This window comes from Micromesistius poutassou (assembly GCF_964030765.1).
Source record: "Micromesistius poutassou genome assembly, chromosome: 9".
In the NCBI taxonomy this organism is placed as follows: Eukaryota; Metazoa; Chordata; class Actinopteri; order Gadiformes; family Gadidae; genus Micromesistius; species Micromesistius poutassou.
Window position 1 is genome coordinate 8,940,759 of NC_140279.1, and position 12,497 is coordinate 8,953,255.

The following is a 12,497-nucleotide window of genomic DNA, read 5'->3' on the forward strand; positions in this document are numbered from 1 at the left end:
CCGTCTAAACGGCTGTTAGAAAATTCTGTGCAGCATGCCTTTGACTGACCTATTCGTGCAGAAGGTGCACATGTGTGAACAGGATTGCAGTTACAAAAATGCAACGCGTGCTGAACATACATTTTCTTGACAGAGGTCCATCGGAGTGTGTATGGGCAAATACATGCATGCACATAAACACACACATCACAAGAATGCATGCTGGCGCACACACACACTCATCATATCTTGGATGTCAAGGATGTACAACAAATACTTTACATGAGTAAATTCGAACGTACATTGACGTTTCTTGTTGACTGTGACTTAAACTTTTCATTCTTTTGCATCATGATATGCACGTGGCAGGATATGAGGATATGTACGTCTGTTCCATTTATAAGTATCCATGAATGATGATACACAGTTATATATGAAATAACAGCCAACTGTATGTTGCTATGTTAGGTTTGAATAGCTTGAATCCACATTCGATTATCTCATAACTACCTCATAGTTATGAGATAACTAGTTTAAGGGCACTTGGAGATGGACGGTACAGGTGGAGGCATGACCAATTCCTTAAGACCATCGCGGTGGAGGCATGACCAAGTCCTTAAGACCATTGCGGAAGCCATTACCGCAGGACTGGCATGGGCTAAACAGTTCCGCCCCTCCAATAAAACCATCGCCTTTGTCAGAGCTGGGGACAAGCCCACCACGGCCAGAAGAACATCATCTGCAGGCATCCTGACGTCTGCAAGAGACTGGCAGTTGTTGGTGGACCTTGAAAGACAGCTGAAGTTCCCCAGCCATATTGCAGCTACCATCCTGCGACCAGACATTGTCCTCGTGTCTGAGTCCACCAAACAAGCAGTGCTACTGGAGCTGACAGTCCCGTGGGAAGATCGCTTGGAAGAAGCCTTTGAGAGGAAGCTCTCCAAGTACGCAGGACTGGTCAGCGACTGCCATCTGGCTGGTTGGAGAGCAAGGTGTTTCCCTGTGGAGGTTGGTTGCAGAGGATTTGCAGCCCGTTCCTTGGCCAGAGCCTACAGTAGTTTAGGCATCGATGGAGAGAGGAGAAGGAGAGCCATCCGCAGTACCATGGAAGCGGCAGAAAGGGCCTCAAGATGGCTGTGGCTCAAAAGAGGAGATCCATGGAGTCATGGTAGCTAGCTAGCCGTCTGGACACAAGCCGGGACTTGATCAACCCCGGCTGGGTCACCTGGAGGAGGGCGTATGATAGTTGAAAGACCCGAAATGTCCAGTGAATCCAGGAACATCACTGATGATGTGTCCAGACTAGGCATCAGTAGATGTATGTACACAGCTTATTTGGTCATTTGTATTTACTCACATGATTCTTGCATTTGTGGGTTGTATTTTTATTGTTGAATGCACTTTTTGTAAGTCTCTTTGGACAAAAGTGTCTGGATAAAAGTATGCTAATGTAATGCAATACGATATGGTATGACCTGCCTTTTGGAGCATTTGCATTAGTACGAAGGCTAAACAACATGACAAGGAGCTTCCAGCATTGGTATTCCTCCCAGACTGCTCCACAGTTCTTCTTTAAATAGGTGTAATTTCAATAAAGCAGGTAAATATTTTGCACAGTTAAACAATGTATTTGACAGCATTGCTAAATATGTGAATGTAGCAGGTACCATTGCACCCTTGGTGTTTACTTCACATATTCAACAAAGTAGTGAAGCTTCTTAGAACATCTATGAGCATACCTTTCCATAAAGCACCTAAACAGCTGGAGTGTTTTTACAGGAATAGAAAAGGACAGTTAGGACATGGTTACCCGCCACTTGGACTGGTAACCTTTTGCTACCTAAAAGTCCAGGTGTTGTATGACCAGGTATAATGTATCATGCTTTTCATCCTAGTTCAGGAAATAGCTGTTTTTTTCTCTTTTCATACAGACACGTTCAGGCTAAACCTGAACATGTGCGTTTGAGTCAGCATTTCTGTTTTGAAAACAGCAAAAACGGTCAACAATGGTTTCCTGTTCTTTTTAGAACTTCCCTCATCCCGCTGTGAGAAACAGGCTTTCAGGGGCAGGGGGTGAGAGGCTGAATGGCTCCAGACTCCATGTGTAAAAAGGCTGGGTTTTTGAGGTATCTGCATCTCTTTATTTACAGCTATAGGCCTCCATTTGTTCTGGAGAACTTCTCATAAGAGTCCAGTTGGCAGACGGAGCCAGCTGGTTCTTCTTATCGGCCCGTTTTGATGGATGGCTCTGTGAAAGAAAAGGGAACGTCAAAGATTGGAGCCCACCCCCCCCCCCCCCCCCCCCACACACACACACCTAAAAAAATATATTAAAGGACGTCTGCAGAAGACGGCATCCTTAGCATATGGTTGACAGAAAACAAAGCATTTTTTGTTAATAAAAAACCCCAAAAAAGCTATTTGGGTGTAATTATTTCTTTCTTTACTACTGCTGTGACAACCACCCCCCCTCCCCTGTTTGGGGATCATTAAAGCCTCATGTGATGTGAACTAAACTCCGTCAGCATTGGACCAGATGTTGGCATGCACGACAGCACACATGCAACATGGAGCAGGAAACCGTGGTGTCTGCGGAGCAGTCGTTAACCTAAATGACTCAACAACAACAAAAAAACAAGTCAGGTTCACCACTGCTCTAGTGTGTTCTTGATCCCCATACTTAGCACACTTAGCACACAATTTCCTCCAGAATCAGACAAAATAAAAAGGAAAAGAAAAAGGGATTGATCCTGTTGATTTGTTGATTCCGGTTTAGCCCTAACCGCCAGACAGTACCAGATGTGTTACTTTTTTATGGCACACTGACTAAAGGATACCGACGGCAGTATGGATGCAGATGTGTGTGTTGATTCTGGTGGCTCCCACATGTACCCCCACAGACATTGGAAGCTGCCATTTTCAAAAGTCAATTCAATAAGGAATTCAAAACAATAATGAGCCCCCCTAAACCTTTGATGTCGCTGTAGTGATAATTCCGATGCCTCAGGTTGGTGTAGAATAGTGTTAGTCTTTATGGAGAGACTTTTTTTATGAATGATAATCTCTTTGGCCGCCTCGCTACACTCATGGAGAGGAATGTTCCGTGCTGCTCTCTGATTAGCCCTCCAGAGAGCTGGGAGATGGATGGAAGAGTCTCAGTGTGACCTTTGACCTCCCAAGGTCTCTTCTGTGAGGCTAGCTGAGCCATTCTGATTGGCTGGCGTGAAAAACCCTGCATGGATGAGGCGCCCACGGACGAGTACATGTACAAAAGTACATGTGCGGTGGCCCCTTCCATAACATGGACGCCTACACATGCACAGTCTCATTAGTGGGTGGGTGAGTCACTCTATAGTCACCTGGTCAGTGAGTCACTCTTAGACCCCCCTACTCCAGCGGAAGAAGCACAAGAGATAGAGAGAGAATGGGCTCTTTGTCTTCATTTAAGACAACATATCTCCAGCAAATGCTTTTCTGAAGAATTCCAGCATAGAAACCCAGGGTGGGAACAAAGAGAGGAACAACAAGTAGACCCGTATGTTTGGGGGCTGCAATGCTGAGATGAAACAAGGTTCTGCCGATTTACCTGTCAAGTATGACCTGAATTGTTATGGCTACACCAGGTGTCGTCAGACCCAAAGGAGCCCATAGAGTATGCGTTATGCACATTGTTGACACATTTTCAAACAGGAAACGGGGCTCAACCTGTTGTTTTGACATAGTTGTGGTTTTAATTTTTTTATTTTGTGTGTTGTACCCAGAAACAACAAGCCGGAGTGGCCAATCACAATTGTTGAAATGTGACATGTGAAGTCTGTACTTCACAAGCTGGTAATATGCTGGTAACCAATCTATGATGGACAATGTTTTGGTAGTGTGTATGAGGCATCACACTTGCTTACATGCAGCGCCTATCAGACCCTCAGACTAGACTCGAAGACTCACTTAAAAAAAAGACACAAAATGTCAATATTAGCCTGGTTAGCTCAACTCCAGGGATATTATTCACCTTTCCAAGAAGGATGGCTACATTCAATAATAATAATAATAATAATAATAATAATAATAATAATACATTTTATTTGTAATGCACTTTATATTTCAACAATCTCAAAGTGCTACAGAGTAAAATTGGCCAAAAAATTTAAATAAAGATAAACTAGTTAAAACAAGGGGAACCTATATAAAACAGGAATTATCCATAGCATCTCATATACAGACTGTTTTAATTAACCTAAACAAGGACACAAAATGTACTTCTTAATAATACTGTTATTTACTGCTCCATACATGTTGATATGACGGTTTCTGTACTGGCAGGTTTGTATGTGTGTGCATTTAGAATAGAAAGGGAAATGTCCATGAAGCCCTGTGTGTAAGCGGTTCCTTTCCATTTATCAATGACAATGTGTTCCGTGGGTTTATTGTAATAGTAGACGTGTGAGTGGAATGGGGTTGGGTAGAATCTAAACCAAAGACATTTTCAATGTGTGAACTGTGAAGTATGTCGGATTAGTGATTTGTTTGCAATTTACCATCACGTAAATATATATAACCTCAGTGGGTGGCATAAAAATTAGTTCTATGTTATTCAGTAGTGACTTGGTGTTCAAAGTCCAAATCCGGAGGCAGATAATATTCTCACCATCAAATGGTAACCTGTCCAGGCAGTTACCATCTGTCTGAACAACCCTGACCCTGACCCCTGTTATTTCTGTCCAAGGGTTCAACAGGAGAAGCAGGGGTGTCCCCAGGTCAGGCTGCACCCGGGGAGAAGGTAGGTCAACTCTCTCGGCCTGAGAGACACACAGACATGAGGGCACTCGCTGCTTCCTGTCACCCCCACAGCCAATCAGAGTGTATCTTTCAAAAGCCGTTGTTCTCTTTTTGCCGGATCGATGAACTAGGTATTTGTGCAGTTTCTTCTCCCTGCAGCCCTTTTCATTCATTCAGAAGCTGGTCCTCTTCTGTCCATCCTCCTCCGAGCCTGTCTGCTGACATTACATTTTCAATGTAACTAATCATATGATATGGCTGCCAGATTTAGAATCTCAAATGATCCTGAAGTCATCAGTAATGTTGAAATTAATGTAAGTCAGTTATTTATGTCAGTCAGTCACGTTTCCACGTCATTACTTGTTACAAGCTAACGAGGGACTGCTGTTGCTCTCATTAGCAAAAGGTCAGGGGCTTCACGTGCCAGGTGTTTGCTCTTAGCTATTAGCATTTGGCTTTGAAAGTCGTTTTCGTGTATCATCTTTTTAAGCTCTTTATGAGGTTAATATGTCCAGATGACACTTTTATCCATTGACAAGTGTGTCACCTGTAGTTGATCCATGATTGCAGGACAGGCCTCTAAATGCTCTCTATGATCCTGTTTCTAGGGCGACAAGGGTCATCCAGGTTTGCCCGGTCTGGATGGATTTCCAGGCCCAACTGTAAGTGTCAATGTCTCATATCTGATTAACTTTACTGTATTTTTCAGTGCCCTGAAAGTGCCAGTGGGCAGGCTAGAGAGTCACCTGTCACGGAGAACTCACACTACATCTGTGTTGAATTTGATTATTGGATGTAAGGAGCACTTATCTATTGTCTGTCTTCTTTAAGCTCATCTTCCTAGCTTAGCATGGGGAAGGTTCTAAAGAGATGTTTGGCAAAACTCTGGCCTCAGTCCAAATGGGAGTTCAAAGGTCAACTCAAAAAAGAAGGCACTCTGGGTGCAGGGGTCAGGTTGTTTATTGACAGGCCTGCTGTGTTGTGCCACTTGGGATGGATGTGTGTTTATCTCTAATAACGTGTATTTTATCAGTGGTCATTGGAATGACAGCACAGTGTCTGTGACTAAAATAAATTCAAATAAGGGCCCATAGAAAGATCAACAGATCATTCTGTGTCTGCCTGTAGAGACAGGCAGACACACAGAACTAGAGAGGCTGTTGTGGCATTACTACTGCCACTAGTATACTGTAACGGTATACACAGTTTTGCTGGATCGCTACTTTTGCACACACACACAAACACACACACACACACACACACACACACACACACACACAATGAATATAAACATCTAAATAATAGTAGTAGACATAAGCAGAAATATACTATTTATCTAGAAAAACATGGCTTTAGACCCCTCATCCCACCAGCAAGTCCAGCGTGCCCCTGTATCAGTTGCTAGGTACACAGGTGGACTGTGTCTCTAGGTCTGTGGCGTTAGCCTGCAGGGCCTCATGTCTGGCGCCCACATGATGTGTCCCCCAGGAGGTAGAACGGGTCTGCATGGGGGAGTGGAATAGGTCAGTGTTTGCAGGAGCTGAACCTGATACTTCCAGCATATGTTCCCCCTCTGAGTATTTTGGAGAGGAAATGAGTGAGTGACCCAAGTCCCACATCTTCCTACCCCCAGGAGGGCCTTTTTTATGGAGTGTTGAGGTTTAGGAGCCAGTAACGCTCTGTGGAGCAGACACTTTTATTTGTATGGAATGTTTCTTTATTTTAAGCAAGAGCCCAACCAGCCTGTCCCCCAACCCTGGCATATCTACTAGGGCTTATTCATTAGGTTTCCAAACTGATCATTTTCTAAGTGGTTAAATTGGCTAACTGTTATTTTAATAATGCAAAAAAACAATATCAAGTCAGTGGCTTTTGGATCCAATCATCAGTCCGAGTTCAACTTGGTTACGGCAGAGCTTCAATGCAGTCTAAAAGCTTCCAAACACATGCAGTTTCCAAAATATGAGAGTTGGCCTACTTCAGATGATCAGAAAGCAAGCAGGTGGTTTCAACATTGGCAACGTTTTGAATAAATTTAAAGACAGGACGAGTGCTGTTTGCTTGGTGATAAATCACACTATCAATCGCGCTATTGTGGGGGACGGAAAAACATTGCTTCCTGTTCTGTTCATGTTTAAATAACCAACACGTCATTATTAATAGGTAGAGCTTTTTGAGTATTTTGGACTCGTTGGAACATTGAAATTGCTGCTAAATAGGTTCATTATTAAAACCCTTCTAAAACTATTAGCACACAATGGCTGGCGGGGGGGGTGTTAAAATAATAAAAATAAAAATATCTGAACACTGAATTGAGATTTGAATACCAACCTAACAAACAAATATAAGAATATTCTAATATTCAGGCTCAGCCAGAATATTAGAATATTCTGTTGATGAATCTGTTGATGACTCCCATGTTCGAAAGAAGGATGGAAAAATGGGGAGGGAAGAAACTCACAAGAAATGTATCCTTTGTTTGTCGTGCAGAAATTAAGCTCTGTAAGATTTGTAGCACGGGGGTAATAGCTAACCAGTCTACATTTTAAATAAACCTCCTTTATATTGTGTGTTCTATATTCCGCAGATATTCCTAGTTTTAATCAAAGCACTTAATTAATTTAAGTGTTGTGCTGTCTTTAGGGATATCTTCGCTGCATCTGTCCATTGTGTATGAGTGCGATGGGCCGGGTCCCGGTTTTCTCCTTTTGTAGAAGAGGAATTAATTTAATAATAATAATTTATTTAGTATAGCACATTTCAATGACCCAAAGACGCTTCCCATTCACACACAGTAATACCGGTGGTGGTAAACTATGATAGTAGCCACAGCTGCCCTGGGGTAGACTGATGGAAGCGTGGCTGCCATTCAGCGCCTACGGCCCCTCCGACCACCACCTCAAACATACAGCAGTAAGTCACATTCACACGAGGCAAGGTGGGTGAAGTGTCTTGCCCAATGACACACCGACCATGACACAAGTAGTAAGGGCGGGGATCAAACCACCGACGCTCCGATCATTGGCCAAACCTCTCTACCACCTGAGCCACGGTCACCCCGGTAACGTGGATAATGTAGTGTCCTGTTGGCTGCACTGTTAAAATAATTTCAGCGAGAAAGAGGAGATAGAGAGAGACACACACACACGCACACACACATAACCATAAATGTGTGTGTACTCTGTATGCAGCTCCATATGTGTCCATGTCAATGTATTGTGTACTTGCATTTATTTATTTGATTACATTTGGGATTTTATTTAACAATAAGCTATATAAACTGACCCCCCATCATATGTCATAGGCCCACCTTCTACACAAAAAGATCTATATCATACATAGAGACAGCTAAGCAGTTTTTTATAGGATTGAATAGGCTTCATAATGGCATGTTGGAAGTCATGGCATTTCTAGTCCAAACACAAGACAGGCACCTTTTTTTTTTTTTTTAACTATCACTCATGCATCCTTTGACCTCTGCAGTAGACAGTCATGAAGCTCCATAATTCTCAGAGACCCAAGACTCCTCAGGTCTGGTTGCCTTAGCTTGTGTGTGTACAAACACACCCACCTATATAGAGCTCTGCTCCAGTGTTATGATTGGCTATAATCGATTTATTATTCACCATACACAGGATTGACATTTATATTATTTGTTCTTAAAGTTACAAAGTAAAGTTTTTGAGGGGTCGTTTTTTACCTCCTCTAAAATTGTTCCCACAACTCCTCTTGAAAATCAGCAGGTTAGATATTTACCAATAAAGTCATGTTTCCCTTCTCCATTTTAAGCATGCACCGCAAATCACATTGCTCCTTTGTTTTGTTTTGTAGCAATGTATAATTTATACGTCTTACATTTAACTAGCTTGAATAACTTACAGCCTTTTCAATATTTTTGTCTGTTTAGACTTAGATGTTTATGTTGTTTTAAAATGTTGCAGTTTTTAATACATTTACACTGATTTTGTCTTTAAGGGTCCTAAGGGATATTCAGGGCCCCCAGGACTGCCAGGAGAACAAGTACGTAGTGTGTGCATTTGTGTGTGTCGGTGTATGTGTTCACCTGGGGTACTGTTTTTCAAACTAAATAGATTGTGTTAGTGTTTAAAGTGAGGCTTATAGGGCTGGCCCGAATACATAATTTCAAGCTTGGAATGTCCACTAGGTTTATTACCCTGGAAATCCAGAGTTTTCGCGAGAGCACAATTTGAATTTGCTCAGCGAGTCACTCTGGGAACAAGCAATATACTCACTCCCTGATTGCCCAAACCCAGAACATTAACCAATCACATCGGTGTATCTGATATAGGCGGGCCAAAAGCATTGCTGTTTTACCGACCGGATACAGCAAGATTCTGATCTATTGGTTAGCTCCACTGGTCTGGATACATCACCCCTTGTATTCTTCTGATTGGTCGTAGTGTTATCCAATTGCGTGCAGTGATATTTTCAAATGCATGCTTGGTTACGCCCCTAGAGTTGGGCCATTTTCAGTTGCTTTTGGATCCACTCTTCGGCCAGAGTCTGACCTTTTTAAAACCTAAAGATAATCAAAGGATAATCCCATGTTTGGCCATTCTGATGATGGTTACCTATGATTATGCAAAGGCATTAAGAAATATCATATTTTTTCTTAATATCTTTTTTGTTCATAAAAGAACAACAATAAAACATTCAAATACTGAATTGAGATTTGAATCTCTACCCAACTAACTAATATCCCAATATTCTAATATTTGGTCTCAGCACTAATGCCTACATCCGTTAAGTATTAAAATGTAATGTAAATGCGGGTACATGGGTAGAATTTGTAAGGTACATTCTGGGTTTACTGGCACTAGTCTGCCCTAGCCAGAGAGGTGCAAGAAGCGAGAAGGGGGCCAAACACTGCTGGATTTATTTGTTGTTTAGTCGGGATGTGTTTCTCCTCTTGCGCCTCTTATAAATCCATCTAATATCTCTAACTCTCTTTCTCTGTCTCTCCTGTGCTGCAGGGTTTACCTGGTATCCCAGGCGAGGCAGGGGCTGCAGGTTACCCTGGCAGGCAGGTGCAGTGAAAAAAAACCCATCTGATCCATCCCTCCATCCATCTATCCGTCTACCTACCGTCCATCCTCCTCTCATCCATCTATCCATCCTCCTCACCTCTCGTCTTTCATTCACCTTTCCATCCATCCTCTACCAAACCATCCATCCCTCTATCTATCCCTCTACCATATCTGCTTGTTCCCTGCTCCTATCTCATTTATTCTGACACAAAACAAAAAACACACTATTCCGATTTTATATACAGTCTATGCACTATACACATTCACTGAGTAAAGACCTAAATGCCTCCATCCTTTGAAGCTGTATGCTTTCACTCACAACTGCCCTAAAAGGTTTGCAAAATAGATTAACAAACCTAGACCGAAACTAGATAATCAAATGCAATATTTCTGACTTCATACTCTTTAGCATCATGTCTTTTTGAAGTTTTACTTTTGACCAGTAAAGGTCCTCTCCAATAGCTTTCTTTAACCAAGAGCTCCAGGGTCTCACCCTCTGCTCTGTTCAAGCGTGCAACACCACGAGGCACAACAAGACAACAACCCTCCTCAACCGGCTCTCCTCTTCTGTTGCAGGGCTTGGCAGGGCCAGAGGGCAACCCGGGGCCCAAAGGTGTCCGTGTAAGTACCGCCCATTTACCCAGGGGCTTCTCCACTAAGCTGAGCTGGAGTGAATGCTTCATTTCCTGAAGGCATTAGGAAAATGTCAGATGTGTGTTGTGGGTGTGTGTGTGTGTGTGTGTGTGTGTGTGTGGTTGGTTTGTGTGTGTCTGTGTGTGGTGGGTGGGTTGATGGCTGTGTGTGGCCGTTTGGTGGTCTGGCATGAGTGTGTGTGTGTGTGTGTGTGTGTGTGTGTGTGAGGTGGGTGTGTGTGTTTGTATGTGTGTGAACTCAGGACACCTCTAGTATGAATCAGGGAGGGAATGGGAGTGGGCTGTGGGCTTTTTGGGTGGGGAGTGGGGGGGTTATCTTTGTTCAAATATCTTCATGGCTTCACTCACTGCAAAGTCATAACACCAGAAAGGCAGGAATGCTGTGCCAAACATGAAGAAGAGGAAGAGGAAGAGAGATATTAGTAGAGTAATGGTAGCCATATGAGGAGAAGAGGATATGAATGCTGAACGTATGCCAGGGGAACAGAAAAGGGGTGTTAGGATCGTATTGTAGCAATAAAGAATAAGAATAATATAATAGTGGGATCTACTTCCTGATGGTAATACAGCAATATATAATAAGAGGGATTTGCTTTCTGATGGTACCGGTAATATTGAATAAGAAGAGGGATCTGCTTCCTGATTGTAATATAGCAATATAGAATAATAAGAGGGATCTGCTTTCTTATTGTAATCTAGCAATATAGAATAAGAAGACAAATATGCTTCCTGATGGTAGTAACGCAGTATAGAATAAAAAGAGGGATCTGTTTCCTGATGATAATATAGCACTATAGAATAAGAAGAGGGAACTTCTTCCTGATTGTTATATAGCAATATAGAATAAAAAGAGGGATCTGACCACAAAATATGAATGAAAGTGGCTGTTACAGTGATGCCTCAAATTCATTCAAGGAATTGTTTCAGAGCTGGGTTTACTGGTTCAATACAGTTTACTGGGTCGACTGGGTTTACAGGCTATTGGGTACCAATGTTTCTAAGAGGTAGTCCAAAACTTTTCTTAAAATACCATGAGGAGGGATGTCAATAGCTTTAGGTCAGGTGGTTTCTGAGACACTTCAAATATGTCTATTCAGAATCTTTTTACCAATGCGTCCTTTTGCTGCTGTTTTGAAGTCCCCTTGATGAATAAAGTCACATTCACTGAGACAGTTTGATTGTGCACAGAATTGCACAATACTATGCCATACACACATGATGGGCTGTTATAGTGTAGATTTATGATTAACAATATATTTCAAATATCCGTTTATTTTTGGATATCTCTACCAAACACTAACTATCGTTCTTGCTGTATACACTTAAATTGTTAAGGGTGGAAAGTGACCAGGACACATTTGATCCAAAATTTCAGTGGTAAACCAACAACCAAAGGTTAACCACTGGGCCCCCATCAAACATCAGCTTAAACTCCATGCTACATGCCATGCTCTTCACAGGGCTTCATCAAACCTTGAAGCCTCTCAGGTGATTTCCAGCAGACTGGATACCTCTCATTGAATCACTGCCTCTCACAGTAGGGTTAGTGAAAAAGATGGCAGGAGAAGAAATCTGGTAAACAAAATAGAAATGTTCTCTTCTGATTCTCAGGGAGCACTCACACTAGAGTGTAATTATAAAACAAGATAAATGGCATCATAAACCCGTCGTAATTAAATCGGGGTCTGCATAGAAACACCTGTTATTGGTCATAATCCTGTAGGCACAGTCCTGGGATATGTCACAAATCTCTTTGTTTTCTTCCAGGGTTTCATCGGCCCCCCTGGTGTAGCCGGGCCCCCGGGGTTGGAGGGCGAGAGAGTAAGTGACAAAAATATTAGTCACCCTTGTTTCTGTGTCTTTTACCTGATTACACCATGGCTTCACATGCTTCACTTCAAAGCGGATGTTGTGTCTACGCCATGATAAAGGTCCTCTCAGATTTGGTTCCTCACTGACTACTCACAGCTGTCTTCTAGCACATGTTTTTTTATAGTTAGGGGAATAGCCCAAACTAAGTTTTTAAGCAATTATAAAACTT

The 12,497-nt window shown here is 42.4% G+C and overlaps 1 protein-coding gene across 1 annotated transcript in view; it reads left to right on the forward strand.

Annotated features, from left to right (window-relative positions):
• The window catches only part of col24a1 (collagen type XXIV alpha 1), a gene marked incomplete at its 5' end in the record, with an annotated part of 91,777 nt that overhangs the window by 9,358 nt on the left and 69,922 nt on the right, over positions 1-12,497 (forward strand). The window contains 6 exons of the mRNA XM_084473560.1: positions 4,703-4,756; positions 5,364-5,417; positions 8,731-8,775; positions 9,750-9,803; positions 10,380-10,424; positions 12,224-12,277. Of these exons, the coding sequence (XP_084329686.1) occupies positions 4,703-4,756; positions 5,364-5,417; positions 8,731-8,775; positions 9,750-9,803; positions 10,380-10,424; positions 12,224-12,277 (306 nt within the window). The remainder of the gene's footprint in view (positions 1-4,702; positions 4,757-5,363; positions 5,418-8,730; positions 8,776-9,749; positions 9,804-10,379; positions 10,425-12,223; positions 12,278-12,497) is intronic.